The sequence below is a fragment of the Octopus bimaculoides genome, chromosome 2 (genome assembly GCF_046866305.1).
Source record: "Octopus bimaculoides isolate indiv1 chromosome 2, ASM4686630v1, whole genome shotgun sequence".
In the NCBI taxonomy this organism is placed as follows: Eukaryota; Metazoa; Mollusca; class Cephalopoda; order Octopoda; family Octopodidae; genus Octopus; species Octopus bimaculoides.
In genome coordinates, this window is record NC_142929.1 from 139,256,480 (window position 1) to 139,279,790 (window position 23,311).

The following is a 23,311-nucleotide window of genomic DNA, read 5'->3' on the forward strand; positions in this document are numbered from 1 at the left end:
ATGGAAGACCAGCAGTCGCCCATGCATACCGGCTTCCCCTCTCCACGCCACCAGTGTTATCCAAGGGAAAGCAAAGGGGCCAATACATTTTGGAACCTGTGACGTCGCAACTCATTTCTACAGCTGAGTGAACTGGAGCAACGTGAAATAAAGTATCTTGCTCAAGAACACAACACACAGCCCGGCCCGGGATTCGAACTCACAACCTCACGATCGTAAGCTCGACGCTCTAACCACTGAGCCAGGCGCCTTTACTGTAAACTATAAATATATTGACAAGAAATCATCGGGCACAGGGAGAACAGCAAGAGTCAAAACAATGAAATACATCATCCTTATTAATACTTCCCAAAAATTCAAATACTTGAGAACTTGAGATGGTGTATTTTCACAAGACGCATGATTTATTAAGGTTAAAAGAAACTTAGATACACCACGTTGAGTTGCTGAATCTAAACAAGTATGGTCACTCTTTTTTTTTTATAGACGCAGGAGTGGCTGTGGTAAGTAGCTTGCTTACCAAACACATGGTTCCGGGTTCAGTCCCACTGCATGGCACCTTGGGCAAGTGTCTTCTACTATATATCCTCGGGCCGACGAAAGCCTTGTGAGTGGATTTGGTAGACGGAAACGGAAAGAAGCCCATCGTATATATATATATATATATATATATATATATATATATATATATATATGTATGTGTGTTTGTGTGTCTGTGTTTGTCCCCACTATCGCTTGACAACCGATGCTGGTGTGTTTACGTCCCCCATAACTTAGGGGTTCGGCAAAAAGAGACCGATAGAATAAGTACTAGGCTTACAAAGAATAAGTCCTGAGGTCGATTTTCTCGACTAAAGGCGGTGCTCCAGCATGGCCGCAATCAAATGACTGAAACAAGTAAAAGAGTAAAAAGAGAGTATAGCAAAGAAAGAATTTACTGAATCGTGATTATGCATTGAATTCACCGATTGATACTTCTAATCGTATCACATTTCATAACAATTTCTATAAATGTCACATAGTTTTTATGTTTTATGATAAGCGTAATTGTTTCTTCAATATTTTATCCCTTTACATGATACAGGTGGCTATATAACAATGAAATCACAGATGTAGAAGAAGGATCCTTCAAAAGCATTCCAAATTTACACACCTTGTGAGTTGGATTAGTTTTGTTGATACTCTTTCATTTTCAATACATTCTGACATCTCTTTCTCCCTATCTCGATCACCCGCTTTATGTACACGTGTGTGTGTATCTGTGAATGTATAGTGAGTGCCAATTCTGTATAAAAATCTTTTACAGTGGATTAGCTCTTAATCCCTGTAGAGTAGAATTCTGACCAAATGCTTGTCAGACATGACCCACATTTGTAAATACATATTTAGGACTACATGTGTAAATATTTTAATAAGTGTTGTGTGATGTGTAAGGCATTTAGTTCCTATTCACTCCTCAATACTCTATACAATCAATAAATATATTACTTGGACGTGTATTATTTATAACACTATACACACAAACACACACACATTTTCATCCATACATACAAATACAAAATGCATAGACTGAAGACGTTGCGTGTACCTAGCTACTTATTTATTGTCATATGTATGTATGTATGTATGTATGTATGTATGTATGTATGTATGTATTTATGTATGGCAAAATTTATCACCACTTAAAAGTGGATGTTGTGTTGGATATTTACTACGAGAGACTCTCTCGTACAGTCTTTTGATGCGTATAAGCACTTCTTGTTTATATCATCAGACAATCAATGTCACCTTTGTTACCAGATCACGTGATTTCAGCCTTCTTTGGCCTTGCTAATGGTAGATATCTGACTACTGGTAATAGCAGTATTTGCTCCACCACTATGTATATTGTTGGTGGAGAAATTACTGCTAGTTAGATAGATGACTGGAGTTTTTTATGGCCGAACATCGGGAGGTATGTCAAACCCTTAAGTGGCTATGTAGACAGATCCTTGAACGACTGGTTCTGGCGTAATTGGAGCAAACATGTAAGGTTTGGTCAGATGGAGTTGGGTCGATTCTTTCCTTCTTTGGCATTTCTTATCTGCCATAGTTGCTTCTTCACGGAAGCGTATATCGTGGAACTGTACACTCATCGAAGGAACGCAAAAACAATGAAGTCCTCCAGGAGGCCAACGTTCCTAACATTGAAACTTTATTGTTGCTCAGATATTTCAGATTAGTGGGTGACATCTCACGCAAGACAAAATCCAGAAGATGGAGGACCATATTCTATAGAGAACTCAGGCAGGGCAAAGGAGACAACGTTTCAGAGACCAGCTGAAACGCCAGCTCAGCCTTTTCAAATATTTTTCAAGATGAAGACATGTTCAGAATTAGGTTCGTAAATTCAACTGGTGGGAGGCAAGCGTGCTTATTGATATATTTTATAATTTCGTTAGGATTATTATCACTACTATCTGATGAAGTTACATGAAAATTTGAAAATTGTTTTGGCTTCAATAAAATAGTATATTATTCTATCTTTCGCATTCGAGTACAATTTTTCTTCCTTGTTTGTGTATATGTATGTCTATATATATATATATATGGGTGTATGCATGTATGTGTGTACGTATGTAGATATGAGTGTGTATGTATTTACGTGCATGCAATAATTTTTAATATTTTATCGCAAATCAGCTCCATACGATTTTTTTATGAATTCCGTTTCATTACAGATCACTTCTTAATAACAAAATCACGAATATTAAAAATGGAACCTTCCAAAAACTTCCCAATTTAAAGAGCTTGTAAGTTGGATCAGGCTTGTTTATGCTATTACATTGAACGATACATTTCTAAATAATATACGTCTTATCTTTATATTTCCTTTCTCTTAATCTCTCTCTATGTATATATGTGTAAGTATATAGCACACACATACACATAATATATATATATATATATATATATATATATATATATATATGTATAAGATATATATATATATAACTCACTGGATCTTGCTCCCTATTTCCCATATAATTGTCACTTAATTACTTAGTTCATGATTAGCGTAATTCTTTATAGTCATAACGTTTTAATATTTTATCACACATCTGCTCTGTATTTTTACTTTCATGTTACAGATATATGGAATATAATCAAATTAATAAAATTGAAAAAGCAACATTCCAGAACCTTGCCAATTTAAAGAACTTGTAAGTTGAATTTAACATGATATTATTTCGTTAACAATGCATTTCCAAATATCAACTGTCTTCCTCTTCTTCTATTTTTCTCTTTGATCCTCTCTCTCTCTCTATCTCACAATCTTTTTGTCTGTTTTCTCTCACTCTCTCCTTCCTTCTTTCTCTTCTTATCTCTCCCACTTTATTTTCCTCTTTCTGCACGCACACACACCTACATACACACACACACACACACTCTCTCTCTCTTTCTCTCTTTCTTTCTTTCTCTCTCTCTCTCTATACGTGTGTATGTAAATACACACACTATATGCACACAAACAGGCATATGTATATTTCTCTCTCTCTCTCTCTCTCTCTCTCTCTCTCTCTCTCTCCGTGTGTATGTAATTGTGCAACTACAGTGTCTAAATGAGGAAATAATTTCGAATTTCATCCAAGTTTTTACATCTACATACAAGATGACTACAAACCTATGTACTGAAACCCAAATATACAGATGTACATATACACATAGAAGGAAAATAATACATTCAGCACTGGGGTATGTCGTCCACCACAACTCAGATGTTGTTACTCATCACCACAATCCACAGGAGTAAGGAGTAAAAGTATGATTTTGTACATCAGACATTAAACTAGATTTCTCACCTATTAACTATTCGTTGTCTTTATAAAATAGTGTTTGATAAATAACCTACAAAAATTCACACATAGATAATATAATACAGAAAATATAAAATCAACAAGCAAGAAAATATTAAGGCACTGCAAGTTTTAAAAAGCTATGGTACAATTAGCTACTCGTTATTGATAAATACAATACTTTTGAAACAGGCATTGGTATTTGTATTTATGTCAGTTTTAATCCTGATTTCTTGTTACTTGTAAGCATCATAGGTTTTCTTCATTTTATCCTAAACCTAATCGTTAATCCGTAATATCTAATATTTTATCACAAATTTGCTCGATACAATTTCTTATGAGCATCTTTTAATCTTTCAGACATTTGGATAATAATAAAATCATGGGTATTGAGAAAGAAACATTCCAGAATCTTACCAGTTTAGAAGCCTTGTAAGTTGAATCAGACTTGTTGATATTGTTTCACTGACAATACATTTATAAATATTGAATATCGGCATCTTCCCTTTTATCTCTAACTCTTTCTTTCAATATAAATACCTCTCTTATCCATCAATTTGATTTCCCTTCCCCCTTTCCTCCTCCAGATAGATAAATAGATAAATTAATAACTGTTTGTCACAGGCCCATGCAACCTAAAATTTGTAGCTATTGCTACTGTCCGGAAGTTGTGGTATGACATATTAACAATATCCTTAGACTTGGCTAACCCATGACAACCCGAGCTACTAACTCATGACAACACCTCACCCTCTCATGAATTGATGTCACTAATATACCATACCCAGCTTGCAAATACATTGGCAAAATCTACCTACCAACATCCTGTCCAAGCACGCGAGCCTAAAGATAAAAAAGAATTGTTGCTGCTTTTCAACCATCTGTAATTTCTACATGATAAGTGTCCGCGTGCATAGAGATGGGAGCAAACTGCTGCTTTACTCAGTGATTACTCCTCAAGAAAACAACAGGACAAGGGATAAACACATAACCGAAGTAGTCTATAACCTGCAGAACAATATGAAGAGGTATGTGAGCTGTAATGTTTGAATAACATATTTGTAAGTGTTGCACAAAAGATATTAAACGGCTAATATGGTTACAAACGAAACTGAACCAAAGCCACGCAAACCACATACAAGGTCACAGCAAATAATAAACAAAGAATTATCATCATTGTCACCAAACCAACTTTCGCACCAATTTTACTATTAAACATCAGAAGCCTGTAATAGCTCAATAATAGAAACAGTATTTCCTATTTGAGAAAGCAGCGAGCCGGCAGAATCGTTAGCACGCCGGGTGAAATCCTTAGCAGTATTTCGTCTGTCTTTATGTTCTGAGTTAAAACTCCGCCGAGGTCGACTTTGCCTTTCATCCTTTCGGGGTTAGTAAATTAAGTACCAGTTACGTACTGGGGTCGATGTAATTGACTGGTCCCCTCCTCCAAAATTTCAGGCCTTGTACCTTGAGTAGAAAAGAATACTTTAATGCGGCGAGCTGGCAGAAACATTAGCACTCCGAACGAAATTCTTAGTGGTATTTCATGTCTTTACATTCTGAGTTCAAACTCCACCGAGGTCAACTTTGCCTTTCATCCTTTCGGGGTCGATAAATTAAGCACTTGTGCCTATAGTAGAAAAGAATATTTCATACTTAAGAGATCTTACTGCATGCAATCAGACAATATGCATAGCACTTACAGAAATACATCTATTTGCAATCATAAATGATGCAGAAATTCACATATCAAAGTATGCTGTGTTTCATTGAAACAAAAAAGGGAAGAAGTTCAGAGAGAATTGCCGTGTACATCCACAATATTGTCGTAACATTGAAACTCGGTATATGACACACTAATAATGCATATAAAGCACCTTGATGTTGTAACATGTACATCAAATCATTCTAACGACATCCACATTGTGACCCTGTAGTTCTTGTTCACTTCCGGGTTAGCTGTGAATGTTTAATCCTATGACAAAAGGAGTTTAAACGGTGACCCTTCCCAACGTTTTTTACATTAGGAAGTACATTGTGCAATATTTTCATCTTTATGAATTTTGACAGGACCTTTGACGTTGGCTTCTGCGAGGGAGTACCTTTAGTTGCTGTTGGACAATCCTAATTCTAGTTTGACCTAACACAAATACTAAAAAAAAAAACGCTCCTGTTGTAACCTTGGAATTTTAATTATACACGTAATGTCCTATTCTGATAAGTTACCATTGGATATATCAAACAGTATATCAACCAAATTGTTCACCAATTAATATCAGGGTGCATAATTTTTTTTCCCTATAAATATCATTTAGTTCTATATTTTGTGAAAAAACTAATTCCGTAGCCATAATATTTTATCAAAAATCTACTCCAAAACATTTATTACAATTCCATTTGTTTCAGATATCTGTATAAAAATGAAATAAAAAATATTGAAGAAGGTGCCTTTCAAAATCTTGGTAATTTAAGAATGTTGTAAGTTGGATTAACAATAAATTTCTAAATATTAAGTATCTTCCTTGCTAGCTTTCCTCTCTCTCTCTCTATCTCTCTCTACGTATGTATGCATGTATATATATATATATATATATATATATATATATATATAAAGCAAATAAGTAACAAGGATGTCATGGTGTTGTTACTTATTTGCTTTTTATTCACCTTACTTCGAGCTGTGCGGATAATACCAGACTGACTTGGTGCCTCAACTTAAGTACCTAATTCAACTGAATCTTAACTATTTCTTAACTCGTCAAATATATATATACTGTTATTCTTTTACTTGTTTCACACATTAAACTGCGGCCATGTTGGGACATCACCTTGAAGAATTTTAGTAGAATGAATTGACTCTAGAACTTTTATTTTTTAAGCCTGGTATTATTCTATCATATCTTTTTTGTCGACCTACTTAGTTATGTAAACACACCAACACTAATTGTCAAATGGTGATGGGACACAAACATATATATATACAACAGGCTTCTTTCAGTTTCCATCTACCAAATCCACTTGGGAGGTCTGAGACTGTAGTAGAAGACACTTGTCCAAAGTGCCATGCAGTGGGACTGAACCAAGAATCATGTGGTTGGGAAGTAGGCTTTTTACCTCGCAGCCACTCCTATATAAATCAAAGTATACAATATTGTAGATCCATTATGGCCAATCTCACAAATCGGTTTTGCACAAGGTATTAGACAATCAAACAATCATCTAGTAACTGCGCTCATCAGAGTTGACCAGCATGAAAACATTGATGATTGCTCTCTTTTACTGGAGGTGAGAAATTGTCACATGTGATTTATGGGTGCTGTGAAAAAGACAAAAAACGAAGATTTATGGGTGCTGTGAAAAAGATAAAACGTGAAAGGCAGTCAATGAACAGAATCCATCAAGTGTTATGTCCCTTGCTCTCCCCAAAACCTTAAGTGCTGGTTGTCAGCAAACTTGGAGTGATGTTCGGGGTTTTAGGATGAGGAACTAGGCGGGCACCAAATCATCTTACCTTAAATATGTATATTTGTGGATGGTTTGGTGAGCTTAAAACTTTACTGGGTTCTTGGGTGGTGATGATTGAAGGACCGATGTTGGAGGTCATAGCATTTATAATCACAACAGAACCCGTAGTTGAGCAGTCACATATTTTCTATCATGTGGACATGACATCAAACATTCGCTTCTGCAAGTGTCTGGGTGAAGAGAGTTTTTAACATAATTCCTTTGTCGCCTTGCTTAGCCAACGCTTACACCTGTTGTTGAAATAAGGCTTGCACTTCTCTAGGACTCTCCACTTGATGTTATGATTTATGGTGCTTTCCATCAACGTCCATACATATCTGGCCAGATCTGTGGCATTGTGTCTCTCCTTCACATTAGAGGAAAACTTAGGGTTGTTGAATCTGGTACTGAAAGGACCTTCTATCGTGTCCACATACTGCTGCACATTTGACTGCCTGCTGGTGTGCTTTGGCGTCACCTATGCCTCATATATAGCTGTCTCTGTTTTACCGTGGCTGTGAAAAGGACATGTTGCCCCAGCATGAGCATCTTGCCTCTACTACAGATATGAGCCTATCAATTAATATTTACTATACGTTAGATGCCCCGCTAAAGTAAACTCTTAAAGTGTGACTATCAAATATTTTCAAGGAATTACGGTTAGAGATAACATGTGTGAACCACAACACTTTCTGCTGCTGCTTTACTCGGTGAGGATAATGCCGGGCATCTAATTAATTTGTGTGTGTGAATGTGTTTATGTATATGTTAGCGTTACTGTAGATCTGTGTATGTGTGAATACATGAAGCGTATCAGTGCGTGCACGCGCGTGTGTGTGCAAGTTTGTCTATAAACATTTTGTTGTGGCTTATCTATAGTATATTTAGAATACATTGATTATGCATATATCAAGACACTGCTGTGTGATTTGTAAAGGATTTAGCTGCTAGTTTTAACAAAGTTTATACTCCACTCATGATGACATCGTAGTGTATACACATATGTAAGTATGTATGTGTATATATATATATGTGTGTGTGTTTGTGTTCACACTCGTGTTGAGTACTTACACACACACACACACACACACACACACACACACACACATACACACACATACATAGATATTTGTATGTGTGCAAGATACATATATATGTATACATATGTATGTAGATAGATAGATATTTTGTTAAGTTAAGAAGCGGTGCATGATATTAGAATTTTCAACTCAAATATAACAAACTACTCCAAATTTTTGTTAGAGTATCCACATAAGTGGAGTCTAGACTGACTCGTCTGTATTGGCATTGAGTTATATAAGTTGTAATAATGAAGTCAAATCAAAGAAGGATATTTTGAAATCATTTAATATGAACGTTTCAGGTTTATGTAATATGTATGATAGGAAATCCATCCATTATGTAAACTTTTCTCAGTTAAAGCATTTCAAAAATTTTTTGGATGTTTTAACTGAGCAAGGTTTATGTAATTGATGCATTTCCTATTATATATATTACGCAAATCTGAAGAGCACATATTAAATTTAACCAAAATATCTCTATTTTTCATTTTCTGTAAATAACAATTTTTTATCTTGTATTAAACTTAATTCTTTAACCCTAATATGTTATATTTTATGACAAATCTGTTTTGTATGGCTTCTTATTGGTTCCATTTTTATGTTACAGATCTCTCCTTCATAATGACATCACGTATATTGGGGCAGGAACTTTCAACACCCTTGGAAATTTAAGGACATTGTAAGTTGGATCTGACATGCTGAAAGAGTTTCGATAACACTTCTAAAAATTCAATGTCTTCGTTTATCACTTTTTCTCAGTTTATCTCTCCTAGTCTCTCTTTTTTTGTCCACATATACTCTCTCTCACTCTCTTTGTCTTTCTCTCTCTCACACACACAGGTCTGTGTCTTTACGTGAATGCATGTGTGAAATTTAAGCATATGAGGTATCATGTATTTACACTGTCTTCCTTGACTTTTTGTGTATAATATTATGCATAACATATGTTTATGAACTTAATAATTTCTGATAGCGAATCTGATACGTAGTAAGAAATTTTCCAGCTGATCTGAACTCACAAGGCACATAAAAGTTCATAATCAAGATGTTGTGCCGAGAGAATACTTACTTGCAACACACAGATATGAATGCCACATCTGCAACAAAAAATGCACGCGACTTTCTAGTTTTAAAAGCCACTGCATGTATCGACAATAACATCAAAGTTTCGACTAGCTTTGCTTTTATTGGATTGACAGTCCAATAAAGGCCATGAAGACCGAAACTTTGAAGTCACTGTCAACACTATTCTTGTAAAAAGAATAATAAATGTTCTTTGCAAAAAATGTCCTGTTATCTTTCAATTTAATGTAAAATTGCTGTTATCATCTCTTCTCTCGCGCACGTCTATCTTAGCATTCATAATAATTTTTCTATCGTCTTAGCTTAATAGCCCTCACTGTTTGTTTTTACTGTCTTGTCCTCACTGTCCTGTTCTTACTGATTTTACTGTCTTGCTCTCACTGTCTTGTTCTTGTTAACACTTTCACCCTCCGCAAAAAATTCCAAATTTTATTTAATTTGCTTTGCGGGAAGGACTGTTCCAACGAAGTCGCGTATTGTCCTTGCCTTCGAAACGCAGAGTAGATGGAACAGGGACAACTGACGAAGGGTTATACTCTTCATGTTGCATGTCTCGTTTCTTTGTTTGCTTTTTTCATTGTTCGAAAAAAATTCGTTTTCTATTTTCGTCTTTACGTTTTCGTTTCTCATTGTGTTTAACGTTTTTCTGATGTCCTGTACCCATATATGCATGTATGTATACAGATAGATGTAGGTATGCACATATATATATATAGATATATGCATATGTTTATATATTATTTATATTCTTTTATATATATATATATATATATATATATATATATATATATATATATATATATATATATATATATATATGAAGGCAAGTGGCTTGTAAGATTGTGAGTTCGATTCCTGCCGATGCATTGTGTCCTGGATCAAGACACGTTATTTCTCGTTGCTTCAGTCTGCGTGGCTGGCAAAAACGAGTTGTATTTCAAAAAGCTGTCTTTGTCACACTCTGTGTCATGCGGGATCTCCCTGAGAACTACGTTAAGGGTATGCATGTTTGTGGAATACTCAGCCACTTACACATTAATTTCACGAGCAGGCTGTTCCGTTGATTGAATTAATCCTGTATTCTATACGAAGATTTATTTACTATAAGTCGACACCAGAGCATACAAATAGGAACTTCACAGCAACCAGAAAATGCTCAATAATCATAAATTCTTCACAGCATATATCACCATCATGGTTATATGCCTTTTCAAGGCCTACAAAGAAAGCGTACACATCTTTGTAATGTTCCCTCGATTTCTTGAAGATATTCTGTAGAGTGAAGATCTGGTTGGTTGTGCTGCATTCAGGAGAGATGCTACTCATTCCTTCAGTTAGCTTAGTCTCAGCAATTTACTTAAACCTCTTTTTTCTGACACCTAGCCTAGGCTTTACCAAGGAGGCCCAAGGAGATTCCTCTATGCTTTCCCTTTTTAAAAATCTTGAATATCACCCTAGATTGCCATTGGATTGGTATCTTTCCAGAGCTCCAAACCATCTGGCATACATGAGTCAGCCTGAGAAACTACCATCTCTATTTAAGGTCTTTTTAATATTACACATCGAATTGCATACTCTCCAGCAGCCTCTCCATTTTCGAATACTTTAATTTCCTCTCTGACATCTGGGAGGTTAGCTTCTTCCTTAAATGCACCTCGTGTCTACCAGAAGATTCTATTGTGACTGGACTTTGGAGATAATCAAAGTATTCTCTCCAGCTTTCAAGGGTGCTCTTCTCTGCAGAGAGAAGAACTGCAGCTGAGTTCTTAATAACAGGTGTAGGAGAGTGCTTCTTTTTACAAAGTCGGTGTGTGTCTGCCATAATATTTTATTGGCTAATCTTAAATCAGCATCCAGATTAATTCTTAAACCTTTCTACAACTTAGGCTTAAACGTTTTTTACTGTCTTTGATGTAACTTTTCGTGTCTCGTGTATCACCTGCGCAAAAGGGGAGGCTTGTTTCTAAACCAAGCTTTTTAAACATCCTTCTTTGCTCAGCTGGCCCCTTTAACTTTGTTGTGATTTTTACTTGTATTATATTTTGCTCTTTATTGTGTTATTAGGACTTCACAAAAGAGTTTTGCTTTCATTAGCATATCTAAATCAGATTGATGTAACCAATCCTTTCCAAAATACACAGACAGGAGAATCATAAAGAAAAAATAAAGAACTGCCCCATGTTCATGAGAACTTACTGAGTCAGTGAGGACTTAAAAGAACTTTCAATACTTACAAACTGGAGAAAGTAGCTTTATTGCCTTTTACTGATTTTAACATACATAATATCTATCTATTTCATTCTTTCAGAAATTTGAGCAATAACCGAATACAAGACTATGAAGACGGCACTTTCTTATTCCTATCCAGCATAACTAACATGTAAGCTTATCAAAGTTCTTTGTTTATAAGAAAATCAAACACTTTATAAAAAGATATCTTCAAATTCACAATAGTTGGTTTGAAACAGTTGGCACTAAATAGCGATACATTTGTTTAAATCTTATTGGGTTAAAACAATTATTTCCAAGTATTGTGCTTTGTCATTGTCAAGTCAGTCAAAACCAAAATCGCTGACGTGGCCGATGACAGTACCGTCTGATTAGCACTCGCACCACTGGAACGTTAAAAGCACATCCGAACGTGGGGTGTAACCAGCCCACTTATGAGAACCCCTCATTCATTGGACAATGAACTTTGCTTGCGAAGACCTATTGAAGACCTATTGAAACAAATCAAAATCGCTGATATGGCCGATGACAGTACCGCCTGATTGGCACTCGTGCCACTGGAACGTTAAAAGCACATCCGAACCTGGTCATTGCCAGGGCCACGGATTGGATCCCCTGCTGGTGATACGTGAAAATCACCATTCGAGCATGATCGTTGCCACCGTCGCCTTACGGCACATGTGCCGGTGGCACGTGAAAAACAACATTCGAGCGTGATCGTTGTCAGTGCCGCCGGACTGGCTCCCGTGCAGGTAGCACATAAAAACACCATTTGACCGTGGTCGTTGCCAGAACCGCCTGACTGGCCTTCGTGCCGGTGGAACGTAAAAGCACCCACTACACTCTCGGAGTGGTTAGCGTTAGGAAGGGCATCCAGCTGTAGAAACTTAGCCAGATCAGATTGAGCCTGGTGCAGCCTCTGGCTCACCAGTCCTCAGTCAAACCGTCCAACCCATGCCAGCATGGAAAGCGGACGTTAAACGATGATGATGATGATGAAGATAATGATGAAGTCTGCATTCAAATAACAGGTGGCCAAGATCAAAGAGACATTCAAGGATTTTTAGAGGGGCAGAGTGAGGAACGCATTGCCAGGTTCCGGAGCTGTCTTGAGCCCACAGTGGAAGCTGAGCGTGGCTAATCTGGGTAAACTGTTATCTACCAGCCATAATCTAGCTGGAGTTTTTTTATTTTTTAAAATAATTTTAGTTTTCAGTGGGATATTGTGGTTTCTTTACCTTTTATGCAAACTGTCACATTTAGCCCGAACACCCTGTACATACATACATACATACATACATACATACACACACACACAAAAACACACACATACATACATACATACAAAAATACCCTGCTGTTGATGTTGAAATTCCAATGAAAGACCCTTGGATCTAGGTTAGAAACCAGTTCTTTCTCTATTGGCAAGAAATCTTGAAATAAAACTGAATAACGACATACACTCACATGCACGCATGCATGCACGCACACACACACACACACACACACACACACACACACACACACACACACACACACACGTGTTATATAGTTTCTAAATTACATGATTCTTGAGTTAAATTAAATCAAAGATTTCTCAATTGATCTTATGCAAATTTTGTTGATCTCTTTATAATTACAGTGACTTGAGACACAATAGCATGGCCTGTAGATGTCATCTGCCAGCTTTTGTTGATTATATGAACCAAGAATATAGCAGACATGTGAATGTTTTTGGCTCGTGCCTAAATGAACAGAACAGATTAATAGAAATATTGAAATATTCGCAATGTGAAAGTAGTTAAAAATTTTTCGTTGCTTTCGTTGTTACTTTATTATTATTACCCTCATTTTGTAGGATAATGATATGACCAATAGATAAATGACCAAAAGCCTTCGCAATATTTAGCAACATACCTTTAAGTTCTGTATTGAAGCCCTGCCGATGTGCACTTCACCTTTTATATTTTTAGGGTCGATGAAATACATTATTTACATTATTATTATTATCAGGTTCATCTTTAATGTCTCTGAAGAGCATCAGGTTATCAGCTTTACACTTTGTGAGTCCTGAGGTGACTTACTAGGCCCATTTTAGTAATGAAATCAATGGTTACAAAGGGGGTCTGTAACAGCAGAATCAGAAGTCGATGGGACTCTTGCTTTCTGTGCAGTTGTCCTCTTTTTAGCTTCTCGGATCATTTCTGACTCAGAGTTCTGCACTCCAGAGTACACAGCTCTACATCACAGCAAGCGACTCTGAGCAAGTTGTTCTTCAGTAGACTGCTCTAAACTACCCATACAGAATAAATACTAGTGCCAGTGGCACATAAAAAGCACCATTCGAGCTTGGTTGTTGCCAGTGCCGCCTGACCGGCTCGAGTGCCGGGGGCACGTAAAAGGGACCATTCAAGAGTGGTCGTTGCCAGTGCCGCCTGACTGGCTCCCAAGCCAGTGGCATGTAAAAAGCACTATTTGAGCGTGGTTGTTGCCAGTGTCACCTGATTGGATCTTGTGCCCATGACATGTAAAAAGCACTATTTGAGCGTGGTCGATGTCAGTACTACCTAACTGGCCCCTGTGCCAGTGGCTTGTAAAAAGCAAATACTACACTCTCGGAGTGGTTGGCGTTAGGAAGGGCATCCAGCTGTAGAAACTTTACCAGATCAGATTGGAGCCTGGTGCAGCCTCCTGACTTTGCCAGTCCTCAGTCAAACTGTCCAACCCATGCTAGCATGGAAAACAGATGTTAAACGATGATGATGAAGATAATGACTACCAGATTAACAATGTGTCATCCCAAATATTTTGTGGCGTTGTGTAAAAGCAAAAAAGGAATTGTAACTGTTATCATTGTTGTTACTGAAAACATGCTGTTTTGGCATCAGTCGTATCCTATCAGATGATATAAGTTACAGGGTTTCGTTTTTGGCCTCCTGTGCTCTCAGATGAGATCAGTTTGACAGTTCAATCACCCCCGATAAACATGAACCAGTAATACAATGAGATTAATTCAAAGAAGTATTTCTCTCCACACCGTGAATAGTTTTTTTTTTTATTAATTAAACAGTCCTACATTATTTTGTGTGTTGTAAACAACACTAATTTAAACATTTAATTACGTTCATTTGATGGTTTAATGTTGAAAAATATTGCCGTACTTAAATTAAAATTCAAAGTTAATACCTTATCACACCACATTCAATTTAACTTATATTTATTATGTATTGATCTCCACACTACCATATTCACATTTACTTTTCGTCACAAACTAAATATTTCATATTATTTCGATACAGGATGAGTCTGATTCATAACTGTTCATATTTTCTTTTATTCTTAAGGCTACAAACTTTTTCAACAGAATTTGCAATGTCAAACATGTTCGACAATCATGTGCACTGATTCTGATGTGACAAGCTGTCCAGGTGCCGAGGTAAATTAAAATGTTATTTTTTACTTTTGTGTTATATGTCACTAAAATATAAATATGTGAAAACTGTGTAAATATTATCTTATGAGTTGATGTTATGATATCTTCCACCAAAATATTTTCATCACTATTATTTGAGTCGTAAATCATCATATAGGAAGAAGACAACACTCACAAGAGTTATAGAAAAATAAGTAGCACATAGTCACTGATCTTTCAATGAAGAAATTAACTAGTTTGCTTGTTGCAAGATCAGTGACCATGTGTGACTTTGTTTTCATTGTATTGCAAGCTGGAGTGAACTCCTGCTATTTCTAGTGGGCGAGTATCCACCAACAAGTAAGACCACAAAGAGGTCGAAACCGCATAATCACATGTCTCGTGGCTAGAAAAATGTGCGAGTTCTCTCCCCTGTTTGGAATATACAGCGTATATATAGGGTGGAGATTGTATCAAATAACCAGCTGGAAGAGGCGTCCTCTTGGGGTTAAAAATAGCAGTAATGTTGGTTTCTATGGAAGAGCCATGATTAAGTGGCGATAATCATTACTTCTCAGAATAGCTAATGCTTTCATCTCTTATAGAGATTTTTTAACCAGCTAATTTGTTTGTTATGTATATATAAATTTGCTTGTTATGGACTCTTTTGTCGTTAGACGATGTAACTTATGGCAGTTTCATGTTTTTATGCCCTTTAGTACCTTTGTGGCTGATAAAACAAACAATATTTTTATAATCATTGCTAGTAGTGGTAGTAGCAGCAGCAGCAGCAGTAGCAGTATATAACTTCTCTGTTTATTACTACAGCCTGTATGTCAGAATACAGTTTCAATGACTAGTGAAACACGGAAGTTAAAAAGATTCTGCAGCACATACAGAAAATGTACTGAAGCTATGAGAAATAATGCCCTTACCTGTAATACGAAGAGTAGTGAAACTTCTTGTGTTGGTTGTTGTACTGGAAAGTTATGTAGCAAGAGCGGTTTCAATGGTAAGTGTCGTTTATTCTCTGATGTAATTACGCCTGATTTATCAATGGTCAAGACGTTATATGATTGACACATGAGAAAATTATTTTATGATAATTATACATAAAACATAACAATACTTTAGCAAGCACAGTAGTAGTCTGTGTGAAGCAAGGGTCAATAATTCTATGGTGTGAAGCAAGGGTCAGTTATTCCATGGGAACCTATGAAAATATCATCTTTGCCAAGGAATCAGATTTAATCTTGCAAACTATTGATATATGATTGCAAGACAAGACGTCTTGGCACCACATATATACATGCATTCACGCAGTCGTGTGTGTGTGTGTGTGTGTGTGTGAATCGTTGGTGATTTTCTTCTTCCGTCTTCTCTTCTATTGGACTTTCCTCTGTTTCCGAAGAAGAGCGTCTGCTCGAAACGTTAAACCATCTTTCTTTCCTTCCCTGAGCGTCTGCTAATACATTACATGTACCATGTACTCGCGTTGTTGTGTTTTTTTGTGTTTGTTCTTCTTCTTTGGATTTTTGGGAGATATATATATATATATTCCAGAATGTAAGTTGCATGTATGTATCGTGTCGACACAGGATCGTAATTCTTCACTGAAACAAGCAGAGAGTACAAAGTATGGTTAATACAGATCTCATAACTGACGACTTCATCAGACTATAAACGTACGTAGGGCAATGACCCTGATTTTCTCCATAATATAATCAGCACTAGGGGTTGAATTCAGCTTTGCAAGGTATAAAACACTAACCATTTTCCCAATATTCCTACCACTCGTACCATAGAGTAAGGGTTATTAATTACTTCAGTTACCTACTGACAGTTATTAATGGTAATACTATATTCCTGAAGAATGTAATATAGACTAATCAACATTTTACTAACTTTCCACGCTTCTAACAATTCTGTACTCTCTCTCTCTCTCTCTCTCTCTCTCTCTCTCTCTCTCTCTCTCTCTCTCTCTCTCTCTCTCTCTCTCTCTCTCTCTCTTGTGGTTGACAGAAAAATTGAATTGTATGGTGCTCAAGCACTTGTCAGTTTTATGTGTACTGGATCTGTTGACAGCTTCCCTTCTCTCTGCATTACTCACCACACTGTTATTGTAGATATATCTACATTTAGACCTGGTAGTATATAATAGCTGCAGAACAAAAGATTGTGTCCTTGGTAATGATTAATGTGTACATATGAGTCACCAGGAATGTGTCAGATATGTAAATTGGTCTATCCAATAGTCTTACACCTCCACTTATTGGGTATTTTAGCAATGCGTTTGTGGATAGTTAAAGGGTAGGAGGTGGTGCTGATGAAAGAGCAATAACACTGGAAATATGTATGTACACCCAATGCTTATTTTCTTTATCTTCGGTTGCATTGTTTACAAAAACGTATTCGTATACTAAACGTCGTAATTTGCAGTGCTGGCTTGGAATTCTATAGAAACTGTACGGCAATAAACTTAAAAGTGAGAATATTGCACTGCTTATTCAAAAGTAAGACTCAATAGTGACTTATAAATCTTTAATATACTTTGCATCAGTTACTTTATATTTATATCTTCAATGGATCTCATTTATATCTCATTGTTTCTCTTCTGTTTTTTTTTTTATATTCTTCCATAGAGTGGTATAATACTTTTGAATTCCATCTGATTTACACTGTGAACCCATCTTTGACTTCTGGGAGCCAGAACCAATTGTTAAATAAAGACATATCCAAATCTGTGAGTAACTATTTCATTTCTTACTTTTATCTTCTCCTTCTGTATAAACTTTTACTCTTTTAGTGGTTTCAATCATTAGACTACAGTCACAATTGGGCATTGCTTTAATGGAATTCAGTCGATAAAATTACCTCTAGTATTAATTTCAAAGTCTGGTGTATCAGCAGCACCTCAACTGACTGAGTAGCCCTTTCTAGGGGGCAATACTGTTCAATTCTTAATCAAAAAGTATGTAGAAAGGATCAACTAAACAAAACTTGTCTAATTCAAGAACTGCCCAGCAACACTGCAGTTGGCGGTTGTTTTCTGTTTGTTGGCTTCCATAGTAACATACAAGAAATATACAACTTTGCAAATGGCCATACTCAAACACAAATTGACGTTTTATACGAAGTTTCACATGTGTGCCTCTGTGCGTGCTTTAGCGTAGTTGTGAATTAATATGTAAGGTGGTAAGCTGGCAGAATTGTTAGCACACCGGACAAAATGCGTAGCAGTATTTCATCTGTCTTCACGTTTTGAATTCAAATTCCGCTGAGGTCGACTTAGCTTTTCATCCTTTCGTAGTCGATAAAGTACCAGTTGCTTACTGGGTCAATCTAATTGACTGTCACCATCCGCCAAAATTTCGGGCCTTGTGCCTAGAGTAGAAAAGAATAGGTATGTATGTGTATTTACATTACTTAGCTGTACACACATTTATACATTTGTATGTATATAGTGATATACAGAGAGCGTATATATATAGAGAATTTGTTCAGGCATATGAATATATTCAGACTTAAGCATACAGTGGATTGCACAAAGTGAATGACCACTATCTCCATTTACTTTCAAGGTGAAACTCAAATACTCACTGGATCCGAGTTTTGTATTCACTAATAAAAACCACTCTTCTGAATCCATTTTGTTTTTGATCAAAGGTTTTATTTTAAATGAGAGCCACCTAATTTTTCTCTGTCAAACCCAGATGGGTTCTTAATACAGCTCAATCTACAATGTGTACACTTTCTTACGTTTATTACAATTAATGCATATTTATTACAACTAATACGTGCACGCGCACACACACACACACACGTGCGCAATAAAGAAGTCAAACCAAATAACAATATTTTGAAATCATTTAATACTTACGTTTCGGGTTTGGGTAATATAAAATGGGAAATACATCTATTACATAAACCTTCCTCAGTTGAAATAGATATAGGCAACCGTGTATTTTCTTTGCGGTAGCATACCTTTTTTCTGTCTTCATCCCTAATCTTTCTCTCTCCAGCCGAGTAAACTTATACTTCCTCTTCAGCAAGACACCTGTATCTGTCTCACTATAACCTTTTCCTCATCACCTCCTCCAATACCTCCTCCCTTCTTAAAAGTTTTTGCCTGGCAAGTACTTGGTGACCCTGTCAGTACAGGTGCCCCTTAAAAGCACCCAGTCCACACTGTAATGTGTGTGTGTTAGTGAACAAACTAATACACGATTTGTCACATTTGGCTGGAGTTACATGTATTTAATAAAAGTTATATTTATCCAATTATTGCAGCTGGAACATGAGTTTTTAAGCATGACAGGCGTATTCGAAGTTGAACATTGTGGGTAAGTAAAAACGTTTCCATTTCTTTTTCATCTTTTGTAATAGTAAAAAGAAATTTTGCTAATATTCATTTAAAAGTCACTGAAACACACCTGAAGATGTTATAAGTAAAACATGCCACAATCAATTTTCTTGTCATGTGACATATCTATAATAAATTGTGTACGTTTTTGTCTTACTTAGAAAATGGGTAAGTGGGTGAGTGAGTGGGTGAATGAATGAGTGGGTTAGTGAGTGAAGGAATGAGTGAGTGGGTGAGTGAGTTGGTGAATGAATGAGTGGGTTAGTGAGTGGGTGAATGAATGAGTGGGTTAGTGAGTGAAGGAGTGAGTGGGTGAGTGAATGAGTGGGTTAGTGAGTGAGTGAATGGGTGAATGAGTGGGTGAATGAATGAATGAGTGGGTTGCGTGAGTGGGTGACTGAGTGAGTGAGTGGGTGAATGAGTGGGTTGCATGAGTGAGTGAATGAGTGAGTGAGTAGGTGAGTGAATGAATGATTGGGTGAGTGAGTGAGAGTGAGGGCATGCAGTCTAGCTGTTATAGTTGGACTGACAATCGTAGATTGTAGGATCTATCTCCAGTCCGGGCAGCTCGTTGTGGCCTTGAACAGGACATATCATTTTGCAATGTTCCAGTTCACTCAGATTAAGGTAATTACCAGCTTTATACTGCTATAGCCATCTCTCCTGCCTGCTATAATATCTAGATGTTCCTTTGGATTATGGGTGGAAATGCAATAGAGTACCAATGTCTGCTCACAATGCCAGAGACATAGTTAAATCGATTGCATAGACCCTAGTGTTAACTGGTCCTTTTTTTTTTATAAGTCTCAAAAGGATGAAAGGGAAAGTCAACCTCAGCAGAATTTGAAATAAAAACATAAAGCCAGGGCAAAATACTGCAAAGAATTTCGCCCAAGATGCTAATGATGCTGTCAGCTCACCATTAGTGTTATATAACGATGAAATTTAGATTTCTGTTATTAAAACAAGATCAGCTTATTTTAACCATCTAGGTAGGGTCGCATATACTAAAAATCTTGCGAGTGTTGTTAAAACTAATTATGTTTATTTTTTAATCCTATTTCAGAATGCAATCAAATAAAGAAATATTTACAATATCTTGTGCAGTACAATACAAAACCACTAAAGATCAAGTTGAGCAGAATATTCGTGATATTCTGAAAACATCGCAGACATTGCATAACTTGGGGATTCGACAAGATGACGTGGAAATAATTGGTAAAAGGGGTACGTTGCTTATCATTTATATCTCATCATCATCATCATCATATAATTATCAGTGCAAGGTGATAGCATTAATAGTATACACACACATGTATATATATATATATTATATTTATATAGGCGCAGGAGTGGCTGTGTGGTAAGAACCTTGCTTGCCAACCACAGGGTTCCAGGTTCAGTCCCACTGTGAGGCACCTTGCGCAAGCTTCAGGCCGACAAAAGCCTCGTGAGTGGATTTGGTAGATGGAAACTGAAAGAAGCCCGTCATGTGTATGTGGGTGTGGGTGTGTTTGTGTGTCTGTATTTCCCCCCCCCCCCTCATCACTTGACAACCAATGTTGGTGTGATTACATCCTCGTAACTTAGCGAGTCGGTCAAAGACCGATAGAATAAGTACCAGGCTTACAAAGAATAAGTCCTGGGGTCAATTTGTTTGACTAAAAGGTGGTGCTCCAGCATGGCTGCAGTCAAATGACTGAAACAAATAAAAGAATATATATATATATATATATATCTTTTATCTTTTACTTGTTTCAGCCACTAGACTGTGGCCATGCTGGGGCAATGTCTTGAAGAATTTATAGTTGAATGTATCAACCCCAGTGCTTTTTTCTTTTTCTTTTTAAGCCTGGTACCTATTCTATCAGTCTGTTTTGCCAAACCACTATCTTATAGGGACATAAACACACCAACACCAGTTGTCAACCGGTGGCAGTGGGAACAAACACAGACACACACACACACATATATATATACAGATATATACAATGGGCTTCTTTCTTACTAAATCTGAGTAAAGGTGGGTAGAGCCACTGAGATTTGTATGCCCTCCTGTGTTTCTTTCCGTTTCCATCTACCAAATCCATTCACAAGGCTAGATTATGGAGACATAAACAAACCAGCATCGGTTGTCAAGCGATGTTGGGGGAACAAACACAAACACACAAACATATACACGCATATACAAAGATATATATATATATATATATATATATATATATATATATATATATATATATATATATACATACACATATATACGACGGGTTTCTTTCAGTTTCTGTCAACCAAATCCACTCACAAGGCTTTGTTTGGCCCAAGGTTATAGTAGAAGACACTTGCCCAGCCATGCAGTGGGATTAAACCTGGAACCATATGGTTGGTAAGCAAGCTACTTACCACACAGCCACTCCTGCACCTATATATATATTATATACATATAACTTTTATATCTTACTTGTGTTAGACATAAGATTATGGCCAAGCTGGAGCATCGTCTTGAAGAATCTTTATTTAAATGAAGCAACCTCAGAACTAATTTCTTACTTAAGCCTCATACCGATTCTATCAGTCTCGTTGGCCAGGCTGCAAGAAATGATGAAAGTTGAGAATGTATCAGATGCACAGTAGTAGTAGTGGTGGTGGTGGTGGTGGTGGTGGTAGTAGTAGTAATAGTAGTAGTAGTAATAGTAGTAGTAGTAGTAGTAGTAGTAGTAGTAGTAATGGTTGTTGTTGCTGCTGTAGCAGCAGCAGTAACAACAGCAGAAGCAGGAGCAGCAGTAGCAGCAGTAGCAGTGCAGTAGTAGCTGCAGCAGCAGCTACAGTAGTAACAGCATCAGTAGTAGCAGCAGCAGCAGCTACAGCAGCTTTCAGAAACACTTTTGCTGCAGGTAAAGTTATTTCATTTCTGTTTCTGTTGAAAAGATTATTTCCTTTTGAGAATACAAGAAGACATGACTAGGGCCATCGCTAAGCCCCTCTCAACCCCTACAGTCGCAGCCCCCCCCCCGCAGTTGGGAAGCCCCATGTTAAGATCAAAGTACGTAGGTGAGTCGTTTATTTACTTTGGTTAAGATGAACAAGAATTAAATTATGTTAACTGAAAATTTCAAGAAATAAAATGGTAATACATTGTACCTGCAAAAGTTCTACATTGAACCACAAACATTGAACCAGACTTCATGGATTGTCTATGATATCAATTGAACACGAACTTAGCAATCAGCGTGATTATTCTGAACTGATCAATGATTTCGGGAAGGGAAAAGCGTGTTGTGTTTGTCTTTGAAAGTTGCCTGGATTATAAAAATGAGCTTTTATTCATATCTGGAAGTTTTACTTGTTGAAATTTGTAACGGACCTAAATAAATTTAGCAGGTTGTACTTTTAAAGATGTTCTTTAGGATAATGTGAAATATTGAATATCAGATAGAATAAAGTAATATATAGCCATGAATAAAAGGTGCGTAGATTATGAATTTTGATTGACGGAATGGGACCTCGGAGCAAAAAGTCACGCGATGGAACTGGATATAACTAATGTAAGAGAATTGTATTGACAAGGTAGAATATGAGTTATGAATAAAGAGCTATGACTAGAGAGAATCAAACTGTATGATGTGCTTTTTTTAATGGATTCTCTAAGACACGTTTTGTTTCTTTTACAGCGATTTGTAATGAAGACACAATATTAACTGACAATATATTTCTCATCTGGCCAATAACAAAAGTAGGAACTTTTGCAACGATTCCATGTCATGCGAATATAGCAACAAGATACTGGTTCGTTTGTATTGTT

The 23,311-nt window shown here is 36.7% G+C and overlaps 1 protein-coding gene across 1 annotated transcript in view; it reads left to right on the top strand.

The window, feature by feature from the left end:
* LOC106882527 (uncharacterized) overlaps positions 1-23,311 on the top strand; it is a 103,264-nt gene that overhangs the window by 35,609 nt on the left and 44,344 nt on the right. Inside the window, exons 15-28 of the mRNA XM_089347808.1 lie at positions 1,085-1,156; positions 2,721-2,792; positions 3,132-3,203; positions 4,197-4,268; positions 6,243-6,314; positions 9,030-9,101; positions 11,814-11,885; positions 13,377-13,531; positions 15,079-15,170; positions 15,975-16,158; positions 17,789-17,889; positions 19,437-19,489; positions 20,576-20,736; positions 23,181-23,295. Coding sequence (XP_089203934.1) covers positions 1,085-1,156; positions 2,721-2,792; positions 3,132-3,203; positions 4,197-4,268; positions 6,243-6,314; positions 9,030-9,101; positions 11,814-11,885; positions 13,377-13,531; positions 15,079-15,170; positions 15,975-16,158; positions 17,789-17,889; positions 19,437-19,489; positions 20,576-20,736; positions 23,181-23,295 — 1,365 coding nt within the window. The remainder of the gene's footprint in view (positions 1-1,084; positions 1,157-2,720; positions 2,793-3,131; positions 3,204-4,196; positions 4,269-6,242; positions 6,315-9,029; positions 9,102-11,813; positions 11,886-13,376; positions 13,532-15,078; positions 15,171-15,974; positions 16,159-17,788; positions 17,890-19,436; positions 19,490-20,575; positions 20,737-23,180; positions 23,296-23,311) is intronic.